Source organism: Melozone crissalis, unplaced genomic scaffold (assembly GCF_028551555.1).
Source record: "Melozone crissalis strain CALT ecotype California unplaced genomic scaffold, PUWL_Pcris_2 ptg000027l_1, whole genome shotgun sequence".
Taxonomy (NCBI): domain Eukaryota; kingdom Metazoa; phylum Chordata; class Aves; order Passeriformes; family Passerellidae; genus Melozone; species Melozone crissalis.
The window spans coordinates 48,019,233-48,042,088 of record NW_026535805.1 but is presented as its reverse complement, the minus strand read 5'-3'; the positions used below and the strand labels follow the sequence as shown (position 1 = coordinate 48,042,088).

Sequence of the window (22,856 nt, the reverse complement as noted above, 5' to 3'; positions counted from 1 at the left end):
TGCAGGAGCTCTTAGCTTAATGCATCGATTTTAAAGTTTTTTTTTAATTTTCAAGATGAAAATAACTCTCAAAAAGTAAACACTGAGATGTGGAAAGGACCAAAATAAATGGGAAATCTATCTTGTTTGAATTGGTGCTGATTAAAACTGTTTCTTGCAAGGAGTCACAGAAAACCAGAAATGGAGTTGCAGGAAGACCTAAATAGATTCATGCTATGTCAAAGCAAAGAGAATGACAGACACTGACAGTTATGAAAAATTAATTTATTATATCCTTGTGGAATACTGATAGGTGCCATACTTTACTTTTATGGTACTATCAGCATATTTGGAAAGAAAGAGGTGTTAGAGTCTACCAAAGAGTCCTGGCATCAACACCCGTATCAAAGCTCCTGTGTAGTTCATTTGTCTGGGGAGGATATGAGGTGAAACAGTTTCCAACACTTAAGTAAACATCATGCAGGATTACACAGGAACAGATCAATAACAAATTGTATTTCTATTGCTGCATTTATCTTCCAAACATTTTGCAGTTCAAAACAGAGAACCCCTCAGGCAAATTGCTGTTAATGGCAAGTCATGCTGATATGAATAAAGTTGAAAAATGTTTTGTTTTCATGTGCTGTGTTGGCAACAAGGAAAAGAAAACACTGCAGCAAGATGAAATGGTGCAATACCCGAGTGCTGATAGAAAAGATATTTTACATGTAAGTTATAGAAACAAATAATTCTGTTGTCGTACAGAGCACATGTATCTGATCATTTACTCCGGACTATACAACACACTGTTGAATTTTGGTGGATTAAATCATTACAAAATTGACCTAAAACAAAGGAAGGCTCCCTAGGCTCTCAGTAGAGACCTAGAAGGGAAACAGATTTATGAGAAGATGATCTGTTCACTGGGTAATGTGCCTGGTATGAATTAGCTCTGAGAGACACCTTTTCTTCTCCACTGGCTCTAAGGGGAGACTGAGGTGAACAGATTAGACTGAGAACACTAACTCTGAGACAAAGTTAGGCAAGAGGTGCTGCATGCTTCAAGTACAAGTTATAGAGCCATGAATTAGTTTGGGTTGGAAGGGACCTTTGAAACTCATGTAGGTCAATCCTCCTGCAATGTGCAGGGGCATCTCTAAGTGCATCAGGCTGCTCAGAGCCCTATCCCATCCAGCCTTACTTTGAATGCTTCCAGGGATTATATATATATATATATATACATATATATATGTGTGTGTGTGTGTGTGTCTGTGTGTGTCTGTGTGTGTCTGTGTGTGCACAATTTTTGAACAGGAAAATTCTGAAAAGCCAAATATACATGGATATATGTTTTAACAGTTCTACTTCATAATCAGATTTTATTCAGTAATAAGCAATATGGTTAGGACCATGATTCTCAACAGACATAACCCAGAACAATATTGAAAATTTTTAGGCATAAGCGATGCTGTAACATCCTTGGTACTTGTGGTTTCAGCTAGCCCAGTTCTATACCTGCCCCATCCTTTCTGTCTCCCAAAGGCTTAAATCATACATTCAGGTGGATTGCTGACTCCCACAAGAGGGAGTGGGGAAGGATTTTCCACCTGCCATAGCTTTTGGGGTCTGTGCTTTGCTTCAGCAGGATTACAAATGCTTGCTGCAGGGTGGAAACTAGCTAGTCCCTAGGCTGGACCCCTAACTCAGTTAATCCCTGTGTTGATGATGATGATGGCTAGAATTCATTAGTGTCACTAAGGATATTCTGCCACCATAAGAATCCTGCCCTTTAAGAACAAATAGCTACATTTGGCTCCATAATTCCAAAGTATCCATGTTCAGTGTCACACTGGATTTTGATCACAAAAGATTCAACACAACAATATGCAGCTGAGAAGTTTTATCATACAATGGAAATCCTGGTCATGGTGGACCAAATTGTGATCACTTGTGCCAGTGCTCAGGCCAGTCAAAAGTCAGAGGGTCAAATGAGATTTTACTGCAGCCTCAAACAAAGCCACTGGAACCAGATGCTGAACTGTCCCAGTGAGTTACAGTAAGAATTGTCACAGGCACATGTGGTCAAAGCCATACATAGCATTGCTTAATGAAGGGAAAAGGGAACATGGAAACAATGAAGAAATGGTTGACTGGAGCAACCAGTAATGAAAGAAATAAATTTTACACAGTTGAGGGAAGAGGTGTAAGCAGAACAGCAGAAAGTTTGGGCTAAATGCCATTTTTGATCTTGGGACCCTCTCACAAGTCTGCCTTGGGTCTGAAGTCCATCACTTATTCTTATGATGAGGTTTTTGGCCTTTCAGCAGATATGGGCACACCATATTTGGTAAATATGGATTTGATAGATGATAGCTGGTCTGACAATGCATCTCTGCAGGAGTGGAAGTGGTCATATTCTGCTGCTTTGTAGTGCTGGTGGTGTCAATGACTTGAGGTGCAACAGAAGACTGGAAGAGAGGAGAAAGGAAACAGCTGTTCATGAGCTTTGCGTTTGTGACAGCCCAGCAGTACTTGATGACTCAAAGAACGCTTCACAATTCATCTAATTTAACATTTCAGGGCTGCTTGTTACCACAAGTCATACTACAATTTCCCAGTCCTTATCTGGAACAGCACAACACCTAACATTTTGTTTTAATGAGAATTTATTAAAACAGTAGATGTTGCAGAGATCAGACTAGATTTCCATCCTACTGACAATTTTGTTCTCTGGAAAAAGTAAAGACCACTTTCTGTGATTCTCTCCTGCCATCTCTCAGTCAGCATGCTGAAACAGAGCAAAGCAAAGCCACGTCTGCCAGATGAATGTACAAAATGAAGATGTTTGCTCCATCACCTACAAAATTACGCCGGGAATTAAGGAAATATAGATAGTGACAGATAGTGCCCAGAAGGGTCCCACCACTGGCCCTGTGGCTGTCAGAGGCAGCTGCGAAGCGCAGAGCGCCCGTCGGAGGGGAGAACAGGGAGAGCCCTGGTGGGACGAGGGGACCCTGCGGCCGCCCCCTGTCTCGGCCTCGGCGGCCCGGGAGCTGCTCCCACACCGGCCGGAGCCACCGCCGCCGGGAGTTAATCATTAAATCCCGGCAGATCCGCTCCCGGCCCGCTCCCCCGAACCTCCTCGGCCTTCAGCCGCGCCCTGTCCCCTTCTGGCCTGACGGAGCGCGGCGGCGGCAGGGGAAGCGGAGGCAGGGAGGGGAAGCGGAGGCAGGGACGGAGACACCTCCCTGCCGCCGCCGCCGCCCGCGGGCCCGGTGCAGGCGGAGCCCCGGGGCGGGCGGGCCGTCCGTGCCCGCTCGGAGCCGCGCCGCCTCGCTGGACGGCGCCCTAGGGCACACCTGTCCCCGCTGCCGCCCCCGCATCGCCTCTCCTCCCCTTCACGGCGGCGCTCGGCCGACACGGTCTCCGGCCGCGGCGCAGAGCCCCGGCCCACGCCTCAGCCCCCGCCCGGCCGCTCCCGTCCCCTCCCGCCGCCCATGGGCGCCGCCCGCGCCGCGCCGGGGCAGAGCCGGCGCCGCTGAGAGCATGGCCAAGGGACCCGAGCAGGGGGACGCCTTCCTGCACCTCCCGGCCGCGCAGGCGGCGCCCGCCGAGGCGCAGGAGGAGCGCTACGCGGGGCTGCTGGGGCCGAGCTTGCTGCCCTGCGCCCGGGAGGCGCTGCCCGAGCCGCCGCTGCCCGCCGGCGTCAAGGCAGGTAAAGGCGGGGAGCCGGCACCGTGTCCTGCTCGGCCCGGCCGCGGCGGGCACCGGCAGCGCCGCTCGGGCTCCGCGGGGACGCGGCTGTCGCTGTCGGTCCGTCCCTCAGCCCGCGGCGGGCAGGGCGGCGGGCGGGAGGGGCGGCTTGTGGCGGGACCGTAACGATGCCCTCGGGCCTCTCTTCTTGTCCCCGCGGCGCCCAGAAACACGGCTCGGCAGCGAAACCCTCTCGTCGGAAGAAGAGGATGCGGATGCCCGCGACGGCGCGCTGACAGCCGCCGACCAAAGCCCGTGTTCGAAGAGGAGCATCACGCAGATCATGAAGGACAAGAAGAAGCAGACGCAGCTCACCCTGCAATGGTAGGGCTCCAGAGAGACCCCGCTGCCTGCCCTGGGGGCTCCAGGACCGAGCCGTCACACTCAGAGGGACCCTTCTCTAACAGCTGAGCCGGCGAGGAGGGCGACATCTCTTTTAGAGAGAATTTGTCATTTTTGGGGTGTTTCGTTTGTTGGTTTTTGTTTTCTGTTTTTCTTTTGCGGGTTTCTTTTGAATGAGCCTCATCTACAAATAAGACACCCATCCCCAAATTTCCGAGTTTTGAAATTATCGAAGGTTTGTCACTTAATAGAAGTCTTGGTCAGATTCTCACACTGTGTGGCTATCAATGAAATGTTTCATCAAAAGGTAGAAAGGAAATATTATTTAAGAATTGCATTTGTGAACGGCTGCTTTAATTATCCTTTAAGGCTGTGACAGTTAGATTTTCACTGTCTTATAATGCATTTCTTTTTCATTATGTTCTCCCATCCACTGAGGCCCTAACTTTGGTTTATTTTGTCTGGGGAAAAACGTTAACCAAATAAGAGGTCAAATTCTGCAGACATTAATTGATAAATGTTTGTATTAAAATACACTTGACATTAGGGAGGAATTCTGTTGAGTTAAATGGGAACTCAATAATGAAATGCACACTGTCAATAGAGATATTTTTTCCTTCTAACTGAAAAATTAGACTAATCCAAATTATTCAGTTTCTTATTCTAGTTTACTTCTGAGTGTAAATAGTTAAGGATTTGAGTCTGGTGAGTCACTGCAAAATTATTCAATATGCAGCTTTTACTACACAGTATTTTCTTACAAATTTGTGTAATTGGAGAAACAAATTTATTGCACATCATCCCAGGAGTAGTGAACAATGTAAAATGATAAAGAAAAAAACCAACAGGACAGAGAAATACCCAGCTGCTACAAGGGTTCTCTTCAAGTGAAAACAGTCAGGTTTTTGCTTCAGTTTTAAAAATTTTACTTTAATGACCATCACTCAGCACTTGTATTCTGCAAACTGATTGGGAAGCTACATAGAAATTCACCTTCTTTAAAAAACACTGTTCTTTGTTTTTCCCACTGTGGTTTGAAGCATTTCCAGGTCCAGAGTGGAAATTAAAAAGCAATACAATGAAGAAAAGAGACATTAGCTCAGGTGTTGAGGATACAGTGGGACAGAAGATGCAAGTCCAGGTCCCTGCTCTTAAATCCTTTCAAAGGACTGACTTAAACTGAGGTCTTTCATGTCTTATTTTCAAACTAAGGCTGGCTCTTAGGTGATGATAATTTAGTAATTTAAATAAAGCAAAAAAGTCCAGACATTGAAAAAGACTCATTAACAACAGGCGTCTGGCTCCAGATTTTCCATATTCTGCAGCTAGCCTAAGTACCAAGTGTGGAGTCTCTCTGTAGTGCCTGTCATGTTCAGGAGAAACTCACCTGTGTGCTCTGATGGAACTCTTCAGTAAAATTAAAAAAAGGGGTACAAGCAAAAAAAAGAGCAAAACTTGGAAATGCAATCAGGAGAAATGGCATGTTGCTTCTTACTCTGGCAGTTTCTTTCTCTACACAGGCTGGAAGAAAACTACATTGTATGCGAAGGAGTTTGTTTACCAAGATGCATCCTTTATGCACATTATTTAGACTTCTGCAGAAAAGAGAAACTGGAACCTGCCTGTGCTGCAACTTTTGGGAAGGTAATGAGCAAATGCCTTAATAATTTGTTAGATCTGTTGTTTGGAAGAGTCACAGTTCAGTACATCTGTGTAAGAATTCTTCTGAAAGTAACATGTTTTCTACTGCTAATGTACATGGAATCAGACTAACTATAATCACACTGTGTCCTGTGAAGGCATTTCTTAACATCACCTTTAGGAGATTGAAGCTGAAATTCCCTTTGATTTATTATTGTTTTTACAAAAAAAACCCCAAAAAAACAAAAAAAAAAACCCCAAAAAAACAAAAACACCAAAGAAAAAGGCATTCTTTCTGAGTGCTTCTTTTCTTTCCCTTTTTGTTCATGTTCTTTCCACCAGATCTGACATGGAGGACACTTATAATAAAGGCAGTGTAAGGTGAGATGTGGCACAGGCAATACTAGTAGAAGGGGAAAAAGAAGTTAATAACACAAAGAGCTTCCAAATGAAAAATTGTTGATTCGTTCTCTTTTCTACCCTTCTCTACGATTAATCCTAAAGTGATTTAATATAAGAGAGATGTGAATTCTCCAAATTAAATCCTGAGTGTTTAGTGAAACAGGAAACCAAAAATGCTTCAAGGATCATCTTTTTAAAACAGTACTGATCTAGTAATGGTTTATACATAGCAAAATGCATTAATTTAATTAAATAATGGATTTAATGGATTTTCTGGTTCATAAAATGTTAATTTCCTATTTTATTCCTCTTGAACTGGATATATGAAAAAAGTGGATATCTAATTTTCATATACAGTTTCAGTATAAATGAGAAAGACAATAGGTTCCATTTAAATATTATTTTGACAGTGATCTGTCTATTGGATATATCTATTAGATCTATCTCTATTACTGAATTAATTTTTCAGATCACACTTTCAAATAAAAAAAAATAAGTTTCATTCTAGTTGTTTGTCTTTGAAAACAGAATAGCTAGAGGGCAGAGTTTCCCCTGATTTTGTTTAAATCTCTGAAGCAAAAAATACAGTTGTAGTTAAGAAGCTTGAACACAATAGGATTCTGGTGAAGAAAACTAGATTGTAAAATGTAAAAGTGAAATCAGAAAGGGAAAACAGGTGGGAAGACTGGAGATAGACAGCAAGGTGGACAAGGGTGGAAGAAAGCCTTCAGTGTGAAACATGGCCTAATCGTTTATGTTGTGCCCTAAGTGTCAAAAATGCTAATTCATTAGCTACCTTAGACAATATATTTACACTACGATTTTTCTATAAACAGATTGCTAAGAAAGTTTGCCAGTGTTAGAAATTAATGCAGTTATTTTCTCTTCAGACCATTCGCCAGAAATTCCCTCTCCTTACCACAAGGCGGCTCGGAACAAGGGGCCATTCAAAGTAAGGCACAATTACCTGTGTATCTGCTAATAGAACACAGTTTAGGAATCATCTGTGTTTCCATGTCTCCTTAATATGTGCTAATTGGCAGGGGAGTTTATTCAGATGGTACACTGCAAGTGATAACTTTCATGTACATGTTGAAACTGATGCTCAAATTCAAGCATTAAATTTGAAAACGCTGCTGCATAATTTTTAAAATTAAACTGATTAAGCTTCTAAGTCTTGTCATTGCATTTATAGACCCATGCATATGTTGCAAATATATGTAAAAATATTAGATATAAAAATCATTTATAATACATGTTTTTTTATAGCTTCTCATCTTTCCATAAATAGTGATTTTATTTCTCCTTTGCAAGCCTAACAACTTTCATTGTGTTCTCTGTGTAACAATATGGGTTCACCTAAATACATCACCAGAAAAAGCATTGTTTTAAATTGAAGTTAAGGTATACTTCTGCTCTTTGTTGTTGGTATTTTATAAAACTCTGAAAAGTACACCATCTATAGCGCAGTCATTTCATAAATAATGTATCCTATTAATTTGTATATTTGATCTGTAAAATATTAGGTTGTAGGAATAGATCATAGACAACTCTATATCACTTGGCGCTAAAATTTTTATTAGTTCTGGTTCTGGAATTATGCTTTTGGCCATGAATAATTTAGTGTAAAACTGTTGTGAAGAGTGGTAATAACATATTCCATCACATCCATTTTGTTAGTGAATAAGATAGAAAACCAGAGTAATGATAGAAATAGGAGAAACTCAAAACATTCTGTTTGTTTGGGAAAACTCTTTATTTTGATCTACTTAACCTTGAAAGACAAAGTTACTCTTGTCTTTCAGTAGTTTATAAGCAAAACTCAAAACAAAAGGAGATTGAAAAGTAAAACATCTACAAGGCTCGTTTTCCTAAGTGCTTTGCAGTATTCTAGAAATGTCTGAAAGATAATTTTTTTATGGTCATAGTTTTGGGTAGTTATTAAATGTTGTTATACTTGGTTTTCTTCCTGCCTTAGAAATACAAGAAATAGCTAGTTATTCCACCTTAGTTTAGCTGAAGAATAAATCAGATGTAATTTGTGAATTTTAGGTATTGTTGCAGAAAAAATGAAGGCGGGGAAGAATTTAAATTCAAAATTTTTGCAAAGACATTCTGTTTCTTGAGCATGCCTCAAGCATTTATTTTAAATAACCACTAATAAAAAATAAAATCCAAAGGAAATACTGTCTTTGTAGAACATTATTCCTTTTTTTGATTTTTTTATTGTTGGTTTTAACAGAGGATAGTTCTTGCGTAGTGTCTCGCAGTCTTACAAATTTGTAATCCATTCACCTCTTTTAGGAGACAGCACACAGCCTGCAATGTATAGAGGAAAACTGGCACTGAGGTTCATATCTCTTTTTGTAGGTGACCAATAGATGCTGAGTAGAGGTGTTTTGAGAAGGGCAGCTATTAGGAAGGTTATTTATTAGGGAAAAGAGGGATTTTGTGTATTGTCTGCTCTGGTGAACTTAAGTTGTCATTACAGGCATAAGATGGTGTAGACATAGCTTTGATGCTGGTGTTCTGTTTAAGATTTTAAGAGATCTGGCATTCACAGTCTGTGCAGGAATATTTGACAATGTGCTAGTTCATCATTGCTGTGGTGAATTCTTAGGTACATAACCCAACATATTTGGTGAACTACTTAGTTACAATGAATGAGATTATGCAAGGGACAAGTCTCCCACGTGCTCATTATATACTTGTTCTGACATAACTAACAGACTGACAGACAGGATCCAATGAGGATCCAAACTTCCAAACATGCCCTGTGTCTGCATGGTTTAAGCACAATAAGTCAACCTTTATTAAGTAAATGAGTATGTTTCAAATGTGTATATAGCTACAAAATTGATTGTATTGGAACATGTGTCACTGCAGTCCTCTTTTCTCGAAGACATGAAAAAATTAATATAGAAATAACACATGCCCAACATTTCTTTGGCAGATTCCACATCCCTGTTGACCTTGTTGGTATTATGTGCCATATTTTCATATGGATTAACTGTTCTTGAACAATTTCCTCAAAGAACTGAGGCATCATCAGGTTTTGTTTGAACATCTGGCACTTGCTGTTCTGTATTTTTTCATCAGTTTTCCTCAGAGGCTTTTCTTATTCAATTCTCATTTCTGCTAAGATGCACTTACCTTGATCTTGCTGTGCTAAAAAGGACCTCACAAAAGACACAAATGACAGTATTTCCAGTTCAGAGACCAAATATAGCAGCAAGCAGTCATATAGAAGTGTCAGTATGAATATTAGAATTATAGAGGCATAGAATGATAGAATAGTTGGGGTTGGAAGGGGCCTTAAAGATCATCTGGTGTAACCCCTGTGCCACTTTATACTCAGCCAGGTTGCTCAAAGCCTCATCCAATCCAGCCTTGAACATTTCCAGGGATGAGAGATCCAGAGCTGCTCTGACCAAACTTTGCCAGCACCTCAACACCCCCACTGGAAAGAATTCTTTCCTAATATCTAATCCAAATCTACCCTTTTTAGTTTAATGATCTCTGATAATCAATTTTTCTATCTGTGGTGTTGCGGGCCGTGTCCCTCTCAGAACTACAGACTTGCTGAGGAGCAAATGAATTTCTGATTTCACCAGGTAGCAGTTAGTCACACAAATGTTATTTACAGAAGTATTTCCATTAAATGAATATTAAAGTTAAAGGACTGTTCATCAGTTTCAATAAATTGCTAGTTCTTCTCTTTTTATGTTAGCATGGACTCCAAATGTTACAAGCTGTTTCTGAGTCACTGGGACTAGTAGGAGAGTTGTTACTAGCAATTAAGTAATATTTTAAAAGCACAGTAGTGTAGTGACAGGGTAGTATTTCTGTCACTGCTATCTTTATTACCATATAATGCTAGCAGGAGCAGTATTAGAACTCACTATTCCCAGCAGTGATGTTTTATATAGCAACATTGCCCTGGAGCTCTGATCATTGTCCATGACTCCAGATGCTGCAAAAGCATAAAAAGGAAGAAGACAATTCTTCTCCAATGGAATAATTGTTCTTAAATTTAGAGAAAAGTTAATGCCCTGCAAAAAAAAAAGTGCCTTCCTGGATGCTGCAAGCATACACAGCAATCTATTGTTAGGGCCTCTCTGTGATCAGAAGAAAGCAAAGAAAATAATTTCCTTTTCCCATCATCTTCAAGGTGGTGGAAATTGTTTTTCTCCCACTCTGAAACAAGCTCTTTCTGGCATCCTCATGAGCATGAATTGGATTTGAGGGAAAGCTCCTGCACTAACATATGGAATGCAATTGCTGTTGTAAGGCATGAGATACACAAATGTTAGCTCTTCCTCTGTTCCCAAACAGCATTTGTCATCTCTAATTCAGGGCAAAGGATAAACTTAAAACTGAGTCTGGTGATTCCTAGAATTCAAGTCAGAATCTCTCTTTCTCTGTGTTTACATCCAACAACCCATTTGTGCAAAAGTGTCAGTACTTAAACTCATTTAAACATTTGGCCAGGAAGGTCCAACACATTGGACACAATTTTGTTAACAAAATATGTTAGTCTCTCGTGCCCATGCTAATCACTCTACAGAGCTGGAAGGAAGGGAAATTTTCTGTTTTCACTCTGCTGAGTGAAAGAAGATGCAGCACTATAAATACTGCAAGCTGCTCTCTTAGATTAGTGTTTCATCAGCAACAGTTCTCTGTTCTGAATCCACCTTTTTGCATGGGTAATTTTGAACATACCGTGGTCAATGCTAGAACTCAGCTGTGACTTTCACAGTACACAAATCACCTGAAGCAGCTATTTGGGAAAACGTACAAACTGCTCAGTCCATACACACGGGAAGACTGTTTGAGCTCAAGTTACAATTTAATTTCTTTGTAGACTTTGATCAATGATGAATCTTAACTTTTATCCATCATGTCTGAAAACTATTATCTTATTTATTAAGAGTGATTTAGTGGGTTAATAAAACTGATATGGCAGCTGGCCCTGTGATAAGAAGTTATTGCAAGTCCCTGAACAGCTTAAGCCTATCATTTCCTTATCAGCTATCATTTGTGTCACTGTATGCTAAAATCAGAGCTACAAGTTGGGTAGGAACATATGTTGCAACAAACCACTGAAATGAAAAGAGAAAAGTAGTTCAGTTTGTTTTATAAAATGTTTGTTTCAAAAATTGAGAGTAAATTCCTTGTAGTAACTGATTACATTTTGTTAATTACACAATAGAAATAATAAATAGTAAAGTAAAAATATACTGAACATACACATAAAAATATGCACATAAAGAGATGGAAGGCATTTGAAGATGTAGGTTAAAGATGTTGTTAGTGTGTGTGGTATGGGTATACCACTCTCAGCAGGGAGCCCAAAATAAGCTATTCAACTAATGGCTTGTAAGAGAATAATAATCTTTATACCCTATTACCCTATGGAGGATGCCAGACAGAGCTTGAAAAGTAAAATTATATTATTTTTAATAGTTTCTCTGTTGTGAATGGAAAGCTCTGGTTTTTAGCAGTAAAAATTCAGCTGCACATTATTGAAGAAAAACAGAATGATACCTGCTGTGCCTTTAATACACACAGAATAGGTACGGAAAATATCTATTCTCTACATAGCAAGATGTCTCAGTGAAAAATTCTGATATCCTGGGACATTGCAGCAGGAACAAGTATATTGCCTACCATTGGATACTTGAGAATCTAAATCATACAACAGTTCCTGTTCCTTGCCCAAATATATTAATATTAAATTAGATGTGGAATAATCTAGGTATTGAATCATAGCTTTGTAAAGAAGTAATGCTTCTCCTTGCTTCTAGCCCACTCCAGGAGGGAGGGAATCCCAAATGTATGGTGAAAGTGTGAAAGTCTTTATTTTAGAATTTTTAAAATGGCATGTGATTGAAGCTGGGAGATTTAAACTGTTGGAATGAGACGTGGGCAGCTGCTTGCTCAAATGGCCAATGACAAATGGACAGATAACATTGTTAAAGAAGCAGTCACAACTCTTTTCTGTTTTTTGTCCTGTTCAATGGACACCCTTTGCCGTATAAAGAGTACGTAAATGCTGTCATTTCAAAGAATCCATGTCTATATATTTTTCAATACCTCTTGTCACAGTATGAAAACAGGGGATACACTTTTAGCTAGGGGTTGACAGGTGCCACAGGGATCTAGCAGTGTTATGTAGACTCACCAGCTTCAGGAAAGCAGTAAAAGCAATGGTGCCATGTTCCTGGCTGTAAAATCCTGAATGCACACAACAGACTGTCCAGAAATAGAAAAATTATTTCAGCTGAGATTGTTGCAGCTACCTAGGCTAGGCAAATATATCATCCTAATGAACATTTTCTTAAGCATAATTTGTATCTAATGCCTTGAACCAGCTTTGTAAATATAAAGCACGTGAGGGTTTTGTTCTTACCTGTGACAGTTCCATACAAGAACAAACAAAATATTGTGGTTTTTTTTTTTAATGGTCTTCACCAGGAAGAGCAGAGATGAGATGAGATTAACAGTTTTGTTGATGTGTTCTATGAACTATTTGCTGGGGCTTTGTGTCTTAAGAATGTACTTCTTCAAGCTTTTGGGGAGTTTGAGTGAAATTGGTGCAATGTGTTGCAAAGTGGTACTTTGAAGCAGCTCAGTTAAACCAGCTGCCGTGGTACTTTCAAGCTAATATTAGTAAAAAGCAAATGAACCTTTGTATTCTATCTATAGCATTCTTAGACAAATTTGGTTTAACACAATCAGTTTTTAAATCTATTCAGTGGAATTTATAAGACAAGGCCTATCAGCTTTGATAGATGAACTCAAGTAAACTTTGCTATGACCGCTAAGGAAAGAGCTGCCCCCAGCTTTTTCTCCTGCCCCTCTCTCAGAGGTCACTTATTTCGTAGCAAAATCAGTGGAAAGCAGTAAGTAGCTACTGCACAGCCAGTTTTCTTAGCACCAACCCAACATTTTTTGCCTCTTTGGTATCTTTGGTTAAGGTGTTGGGTGTGAGCTCTGCAAAGCCTGAGCAATAGACATGTTTCCTTTCTCAGTCTCTGTTTGGGAGCAGTAATCTCCAGGAGAGCAACAAGGGAGACAAATGTGGATGAGAAGTACCTAAATGGCTTAATAATTTAGAGTTAGCCTACGATCTGACAGAAGAATGGATGAATGACATATTATCATTATTAGCCATAGGTGACTGAACACTAAGTTGTAAGGTGCACTTGCAAGCTATTTTCAACTGAGAATGGCTCTGAGGGACTGTCTAAATGTAATGGTGGCAAGCGAGATAAAACGAACCGAATAGATCAAACCCAGCACCCTTTCAAACAAATGAAGTAAAGTGTAACAGAAGGCAGGTTAGGGAAAAGAAATGTAACACGTTTCTGGGTTTTCTGTTCTAGCTACATTCTTCTAGTAAGAGAGAAAGTATTTTAATGTTAACCATTGAATTTGGAACAAATCATGACAGTACTCTTTTCTATGAGACTAGATTTTGTTCTGTGTCTATGAAAGGAATTGTTAGACCCTGTTTAGAAAAGTTTGCAGAAAGCATTTAAAATCAGTCTGACAGTTTCCTTTACTTTCAATTTGGCAGATTGGTTTACTTGTCACTCATAAATGCTCCTCTGTTTTTTTTTTTTTCAATTTTCTTTTTTTTTTTTTTCTGCAGATATCATTATTATGGAATTGGCATTAAAGAAAGCAGTGCATATTACCACTCTGTGTATTCTGGAAAGGGCTTAACCAGGTAAAATAATTTCTGAGACTTAATCGATCAGTGAAGGTCTAGCTATAATCTTCCCTTAGGAAGGTATATGTAGGACTTTAATTTTTGTTTCTACCAGAACTAGAATTGCTGGTTATCTTAGTGCTTAAAAGGTTGATCTCTATATTTTCACAGAGTCTTCCAGTTTGACCCCACCACAATCTTTGTAGAGCTGTCAACTTTTAACAGCAGAACATTTGTTCAAGTTTATATGGGGGAGCAAAATCCCATTTCCAGAACACTTGCCTGATTTTCTTTGCCTGTGTGTCACCCTGTGACTTCTTTCCCCAGGACAGCTTTCCATTATGAAACGTCTGGAAAATGGTGTGAAGCTGGCACCTGTGGGGCAGGAGGGAGGGGTCAGTGTAGATTAATATTTACAGGTCCTTTGACTGGCTAATATCAGTTTAAACCTAACCCAGGAAGCTCTAATTATATTTATTCAAGGGACAGCTAGCAGGATCAATACATTACGATAGCTGCCTGTTGGTTTGCCAAAGATTAATAGTTCGTAAAACAAATGTCTCTGTTCACATATGGCTTGAATGACGGCTTTCATTGTCTGTGGCAGTATACCTGGATAAGTGGGGCTCTGAGAAAGGAAAGGAATAAATGAGTTTATAATCACACATAGAAAATTCGACTGGTGGCAGATTTAGGTCATATCCAAAGAGACCTTTTCCAGGCAATAAGACAAGTGTACAAATTGAGGGCAATACTGCCAATAATGCTTAAAAAGGAAGGGTTCTCTCCACAGCAGTACTTACAGTGAAATAGATTAGAATATCCTATTTATTTGTCTGATATGTATCCAGAGCTGTGGAGTGTTGCTGGTACATAGTGCATTTTTCTTTCATAATACAGAATTATCTTGAACAAATTGTTCATATTGTTGACTCAAAGACAGTTATTTTCATTTAAAAGAAAATAATAATTCTTAATCCTCAGCTTTATGTCAGGCAGGTACAATCTAGTAGCAATGAGTGCAAAGAAAGTGGAGCTCTGCAAAATTCCCCAAGGCTGGATTTCTGGAGGTATACACTCACATGAAGATGGCATAGATACTCTCTAAGATTTTCAGGACTACTCACTAGATTCACTAATTAGGAACCTTTTATTTGTGTTAGGACCTGTATGAGATGTTGAATTTTCAGGGTCCAGCAGTTCAACTGCCTCCCTATCTGAATTAAAGCAGAAGCTCAGATTCTCATTTTTCACAGTCTGGCCCACCACAGGAGCTGGATTTTTCTGTGTGAAGAGAATGGTGCAGTTGCTTGGGGTTAAGAACAAGCTTCTGGATAATGACAGAATCAGGCAGTGTAGGGATTCAAAACTTCCAATTCCTGGCTGCTGCACATAGTGATCCATAAATCTCTCCTTTACGTCTCTTCTAGTCCTTGAGGCTCTGGAAGAGCAGTGCTAGCATATGCTGACTCTCATTTTTGCTATACATGCAGTACATTTTGCTGAACATATGGAAATCCAAGGTCCAAAACAAATGCATCTAGCCTTGAAGTTAATTAGATTCACGTTGTAATCAGCTGAGTGATGCCTTCATTTATACTTAACTCTCAACATGCAAGGGAACTGCTAGGTAACATATGCTGGATTGTCATGTGGTGGGAACTGTCAGGCACCTGTGCCAGGCCTGGGCAGAAGGAATTCCACAACTGCTCAGCCTCTGGATTTCTGAGAGCATCTCAGAGAGCAGGAAATAGCCAAGGAGCATCTCAACAGCAGGAAACAATGATATTGCCACTAATAATTATGAGACTTCATATTGCCCACAGTATCTTATCAGTTGGCAGCTAGTGGTACAGGAAATAGCAATAATCAAACAACATTTATCATTATACTGATCCATTAGAATCGCTATTATTGCACATTGTCTACTTTCACAGTTATAATTTAAAATGCTCTTTCTGGTTTCTGCAACAAAGGGTTGTCTGATAGTTCAATGACTTCATTGGCAACCTCTCAATTGGACTCCTAATAGGACATTGACTATGCAGCCATATATGTTTGCCAGTTAAGGAATCTTTTATCTCAGAAATGTATGTCATTAGATCAAAATAGTACTGTAGTGAAAAAGAATGGGAAATCACTATTATTTCTTCATTTTTCCAAGAAATGTCATTTTTTAATTTATATATATATATGTGTGTGTGTGTGTGTGTGGTGTGTGTACTTTTTCTACTCTGAATTTATTAAGCTCTATTAAAAACTGCATGTATTTCCTTATAAAGACACTATGGACTTGCACCTATGCTACCCTTTTGCTGTTTGTGAACTGGCAAAGATCCAAACAAAACCACGAAACTGGATTTTACACTTTAGTGTTTAGTCAGTGGTCTTAATCTTCATGTTTTATAAGACATTAATAGGTTTCCTATTATCCCTAGGCATTTGAAAATCAGCGGAAGAAGTTAAGGAAAAAAAAAACCATAAAAAACCCATAAAAAACTGCAATTGCATTTAGAAAAATGTGATAATTTTTCTAATAGATCATACATCTATATAATCTCTACAAATGTTCTGCCTAGGAAAAAATAATCAAATGTGTTTACTTTCAAAGGTTCTCTGGAAGCAAGCTTAAGAATGAGGTAAGTGCTGTAATCTGTTTCCTTTTACTTGTTATATTACAAGTATTATGTGACCTGTGATTTCCTTCATATTTCTTTCTTTGAAAATTGCAACACTATTTTTCATTAAATTTTAGACTGCATAACCTTTTTTAACAAGGCTGAGTATTTGTTCCTCCAAATATTCAAAGAAAAATAAGGTTGGAAAACATCTTTTAGGGTTCCCATTGCAATCCAGTTACCCATAACTGTATTTAAGCAAAGGACCAAGCTCTAGCTTTATTTTTTTTAATTGTTACTTTGGCAGGAGGGCTTTTTCAGAATCTTGTATGCCTGACTGAAAGCTGAAAAGAATTTTTTTTTAAATAAACTGAAAATTATGCCTCCTAGTCAGTATTGCCTTCTTCTATTTTTTGCTCTTCATGACTATTTGTTCTTATGCCTTTTGCTTGCTGGATGGGACAAACAGCAGCTTTGACTAACTTCATATCAACCTTATAGCCTTCCACTGTACTTGTTCTGATTTTACTATCTTTAGAGTAAAATAAATCATAAAGTGTTGTAAATGGTGTGTTTCCAATTGCTATTGGAAATATCCCTTCTGATGAACCCTGCTTTGTTGGTTTTGGTTCTCCAGCCCCCCTCAAGTAGTCTACATTTTTATTACTGTATACTATGGTATAGTCCCTGTCATTCTGGTCATATGAATAGTAGAAAATTATGGATTATTGTACATTAAAGGTTAAGGGTTGCTCACAGTATTTTTATTTGGTGCTGAGTTCAATTGGCATGGAATATCCTGCATCCATATTATTATCTCCTGAATCTGCAAAAGGACATAGGGACATCTCTGCTACATTGCCACAAAAAATGTCTCTAATGTGCAGTACATGTTGAAATATGACTGGAGATGTTTGGGATACTGCTAATTGGCACAGGCCAAAAGAATGCCAGAGGCCATTCTGAGTGATACTCTTCCAGTATTGCTTGGGAATGTTTCCTGACACCATTTAATTTACTAGACTAAATATACCTTCTGTGATCAACTGATACACAGCAAGCCTTTCACCTTTTAATTTCCAGATAAGCAACTCCTAGCTGATAGCAGGCATTTTTATTTGCCCCTGAGAGTGTAGTTTTGCTCTATTGATTTTCATCCCCCTTATTACCATTATCTCAAAGCCATCCATATCTTTCTACATGACCTCTTGGTCTTTCTCTGTTGATGATTTCATCAGCTCATGTCAACCAGTTTGATCTATGAAATGGTCAGTCACATCAGCCCCAAGTCTGATCTTTGGGAATTTTCACTTCAATCCCTTTTCAACCCAGTAGTTTCCTTGTCAACAGAACTTGTTAGCATTTCAGCCAGAGTCAGTTTCTTAAATATTTTTACATTCTTTTACAAATCCCCACTCTTACCAGCATAACTGATCATTTCCCATGGTGACACCATGTCAAGTATTTTAGTGAGGTTCAGAGAGATTAGATCTGTTGCATTTTTCCTGTTCAGATAATTGGCTATCTTATCAAAAAAAGATAGTGCTATGCCCCGGGATATCCCCAACATATTCATGAACACTACTGAAACATTCATTCGTTCAGAGTTTTGAGATGGAATATATTGGGTTTCTTTGGCATAAATGGATGCATATTTTCTTCCATCTCTGATGTGGCATTGGCAGTCTGCCTTGGAATTGACAATCCCACAAATCTGTCTTGTAATCTGTCTTGTTTCTGACCCAAAGATCCTCTGTTCTCCCAGAAAAAAATGTTCACAGATAAGCTGGTGGAAATAAATGAGAAAGGGCACATCATTGTGAGTTCTTGATTGTCTAGCTCAATATTGTCTGAAATTATTCAGGCAGGTCTTAAGAGAAAAAAAGTCTTTAATGGTCAAAACTGAATTATAATAATCTCAGTGTACTGAAATTTTGGCATTATATTTTCATTAGTGTGAACAGGCGATAGATACATCCTTTTTCATTTGCTTGAAAGAACATGCAATTAGGTATTCCAAAAAGATTTACAACAATTGCATGAGGTGTAATTCTCAGTGGGAACTTAAAGACATTGAAAAGATGTTAAAGCACTGATTGTCTAAATATACTGAGTAAATGGCATTTGAATGAACACTTATTGAGTGCCAGGGACACTGTTTACTTCTGGTATGTTTTATCACATTTTCTAGTATTCTCTCTGTAGGGGGAGATATCAGCAAATTCTTTTATCTAAACCAGTTAGTGCACCATTAGAGTCTGCATGGTTAATTAGGCAGATAATATTACTGTCATTATCTTAATGTTAAATGGCCATTAGAAACAGATGGCATTAAATTGAAAGGGCAAGTGGCAGCAGGTTAAAATATTAAGCCTAGAACTGAGGCACAGTTAAATAAGTCCATTAGCAAGGTAAAAAACATTGCTGGTTATCTTCCCTAAAACCTCCCACCACAATCACTGCCTTTTTTTTAAATGAACAAATCCCTTTTAATCAGAGCTTTTAATATATTTCATGGGTAATTGCATAATAAAATCATTATAATTACTCCTGTAAAAAAAAAATACCCTCCTTATTGCGTGATAGGCAATTATAACACTATAGAAGCATTGACATGAAGAAGTACTAATTTTTCTAAATTTCTACAATTTCTTTTACTTAGAGCTTTATGTGTATTTGAATAGTAGATAGCACAGGCAAAATTAGTTTACATGATGTATGCTTTTGTTTTTTTACTGCATGTTTTGTCAGACATATCACCCTACAAAAATAGGGCTATATTTATGTTGCATAAGACAGTTACAGGTATGGTTTTCTGAATTTAGTATTTGAGAGAATTTCACTTGAAACTAGCTTCCAATTTATAAGTCAACATTTACAGAAAAATAGTCACATTTGCACACTTTTACACTATATGTTGCACTATATACCTACCATTTCCACTTCAGTGAAATTTGCCTGTAGGTAAAGGGGCAGGAAAAGGTTACTTCCAGTTCCATTCAAATGCCTTATGCAAGATGATAAATTTCATGCATTAGTACAGAAGGAGTCTGTACAGAAGTAGCAAGATTTTCCACAGGAATACATAGAAGGCCAGCTTGTAGCTCTGCACACTAACTTTACGTAAGGACTGGTTAGGCTAAAATAGAATGAAGGGTTTAAGCCAAATGGTCTTTAGATTTGAATGCAGTCCTATGAGCATGACTACACTTCAGCCAGTAAGAGCAGAACTGTAGCACAGATTGTATTTTCTTCTCTTGAGGATGAGGGTTTCACCTTAATCATAGCATTTGAGACCTGAAGAGTGTTCTGTGGAGGTTATATATAGACATATATTTTACAACCTTCCTGAGCTGGGGTCCAGATCTGTATAAGCATCAATATTTTTGAAGGATTATCTGAATGCAAGTATTGTGGAACCTTGAGAGACTCATTAAATAATATGCAAGTTTAGCATGAGTTTTTGGTTTCAGATGTAACAGTGTTAGCTATTTCAATGTTCCTGTTTTTTCCCTTCCTTTTCAGGGTGGTTTTACTCGTAAATATTCTCTGAGTTCCAAAACTGGAACACTCCTCCCAGAGTTTCCAAGTGCTCAACATCTTTTGCTTCAAGGGTGCATTTCTAAAGACAAGGTAAAAAGTGAGCTCCTTCTCCTCTGTCTAAGAGATCAAAAATTTGCCACAGAATGTTTCTTCATATCTTAGCCTTTGAGGTATTGACATGAAAGAGCCAGAAATGTCCATAATCAAACAGAGGTGACTGATTTATAGAAGGGGCAAACCTTTACTAACACCGATTAACCGGCTTTCCAATGGAAAGGTGGTTGAATTATTTACCTATTAACTGACCCAGTATTTTACAAACTGATGGTATGTAAGACGGGGAGAGCAAAACAAACAAATAACTGAGAGTTGTATTCTTTACAAATGCCTTTGGATTTAAAGTAAATTTTGGTCTGATTAGAACAGGATAAATAATTCACAACAAATAGATGAATTTTACTGTCTTTCATTAATTATTTGAAAAGCAGCTGAAAACCTAAACATGTTTGGGTTTGTTTTTAAATTAACTAAATCATTCGATCAATACTAGGTATTACTTACCCTAAGGATAACTCCTCAGTTGGAAATACCTCTATGTTTTATGTCTTTGACTTTTTTACTGTGTGTTACATCTGTGTTGTTTCTTGTCCCCTTATAAGCTTACATTGTGCTAGAAATCCTTTGACAGACATTTTGAACTTTTCAATTTAGTCTTCTGTGCTGGTGATAGTGGTGACTGGTGAGACGTTATTTTGAGAGCCTCTCCTCCTAAGCTGGTTCTGAGAAGGTAGTGAAGCTTCGCATTCCTGTAGGGAGAAGCTAAACAAAAGGATTTCCATCTTAGCTGGAAATCTTATAATTCATAAAGAAAGCCCAAGAACTGGTATACTTAGCAGTGTGCACCACCTGCTGCTATAGTCTCCATCAGTGAAGTGACATCTCTCATATAGACAGCATTCTCATTGAATTTAAATCTGACAAATGTTCGAGGTTCCTTGGAGACCCAACACAGCAGTATAAACAAACTGATTTTTACTTCTCCAACAATGGAGAAAAACTGGCAATTCATTCTCTCTTCATTTTTGGCTCAGCAGCATTGTGCATGACTGTCTGGGGGCAGACTTGCCGAGTTATGAGGAGACTGTGGGAAAGATGAATTTCTGTGTATCCTGCATTCTCTTTCCTTGCTGCTCTTTTCTCATTTCTTGTTTTCTTATTTCCTGTTTTCTTTTCATACTGCCTTTTGCCTCCTTCAGCTTATCTGACCAAAGGTTATTGAAACTAAGATATGTAGCTACTCTGTTGAAGACAGCCCATACATGAAGTTTGATTCCTGCATTAAACTCTTAAGGAGTTGCTTGCAATTCAGATGTCTGGAGACCCCATAAATACAGCAGTCTGCACTAAAATAGATGGATAATTCCTGCATTTAATATTTCTGGAGAGAACTTACCCAACCTTTATACTTCCATGAACTCCTTTCAAAAATAATTCTTTAAAATGTTCTTGAGTCTCACACTTTGCTATTGCTTTTCAAAGATACGTAGTTAAGGAAGCAGCTCTGAAAGTCAGAAAGGTCTGGTTTCAAAGAAATCTGCATCCTGAACCTATTGCAATAAGATGCAACCTTAAGGTTCATTTGAAATCTGATAGTGGTTTGCTGGAGAAGTTAACAAACTGTAACAAACCTTCTGTGACTCAGGACCACAGAATGGTTTTGCAAGCCCTTTTCCTTCCTTAAATGAGTTTGCATATTTCTTGTCTTATAATTTACTACTATTTTTTTTAATTACTACTTTTTTTTTTTTTTTTTTTTTTAATAAGGAAACACTCCATTCAGATAAAGTAGCTTGATGAGATGAAAGGGAGTTCTGCTTTTAAAAGTTGAGTTCATGTGAGGCAGTGATTAAACTTTGACCAAATGACTGGCAGCTATTTTCTCATTTGTCCAGCTAGATGATGTTTCAGAACACTCATAGACGCCTATAGTAGCCTAATGATTAACTTGCACTGCTCTTTGGGATTAATCTTAGCTTCAGAAAGGTGAATTTACTTTACCATCTGACTGACTAATCTGGCTATTGCCTTACTTTATTATCCACATTTTCCCAGTGTATACAGGTTCAGATGCTACATGTCTGACCACAGCATCAGTGCTTGACTTAAATAATGCCCTAAATAATGCTTGAATAATAATGATATAAAGCTGTTGATAAAGCTATAGATGAGTGATGTCCTCATCACTTCTGGATATAGAGGCTGTCTATCTGTAAATATGCATTGCAATGCAGTTCATATTATGTGTTTAAATACTAGCTACACAAAGCAGAAACTTAGATCACCATAGCAGTAAAGATTTAAGAAACTCTGTTAAAGAAACTCTCTGTTTAATATTTCTTTCTTCCAAAACAGGTAGATACTCTTATCATGATGTACAAAACACACTGTCAGTGTGTCCTTGACAATGCAATTAATGGGAACTTTGAAGAGGTAAGGTTGTTTGAACACACACTCTTGGTACATATGGATGGGAAGTCAAGAAAGCATGATTTGTGTCTATGAATCTGTTTCCTATTCCTTTAGATCCAGCATTTCCTATTACATTTTTGGCAAGGAATGCCTGACCATCTTCTTCCTCTGCTTGAAAATCCCATCATCATTGACATTTTCTGTGTCTGTGACTCAATACTGTATAAGGTAAGTTAAGCATTTAGTTACATGAATAATCTCACCCACAGCAGAGCTTCTGCATCTGTAAAAAGATAGAATGACAGGGTGACCTGATTGCTTTCTGCTGTAAATCAGCAAGGAAATAATTGAAATCAAGAAATAAAATGGGCACCTGTAAGAGCTGAACTCCA

At 38.6% G+C, this 22,856-nt stretch overlaps 1 protein-coding gene across 1 annotated transcript in view; it reads left to right on the top strand.

Annotated features, from left to right (window-relative positions):
• Positions 1–3,525: 3,525 nt before the first annotated feature.
• Positions 3,526–22,856, top strand: part of RFX6 (regulatory factor X6) — a 32,731-nt gene continuing 13,400 nt past the window's right edge. Inside the window, exons 1-9 of the mRNA XM_054279843.1 lie at positions 3,526–3,694; positions 3,900–4,056; positions 5,595–5,718; positions 7,008–7,069; positions 13,775–13,852; positions 16,446–16,473; positions 19,978–20,085; positions 22,408–22,485; positions 22,579–22,692. Coding sequence (XP_054135818.1) covers positions 3,526–3,694; positions 3,900–4,056; positions 5,595–5,718; positions 7,008–7,069; positions 13,775–13,852; positions 16,446–16,473; positions 19,978–20,085; positions 22,408–22,485; positions 22,579–22,692 — 918 coding nt within the window. The remainder of the gene's footprint in view (positions 3,695–3,899; positions 4,057–5,594; positions 5,719–7,007; positions 7,070–13,774; positions 13,853–16,445; positions 16,474–19,977; positions 20,086–22,407; positions 22,486–22,578; positions 22,693–22,856) is intronic.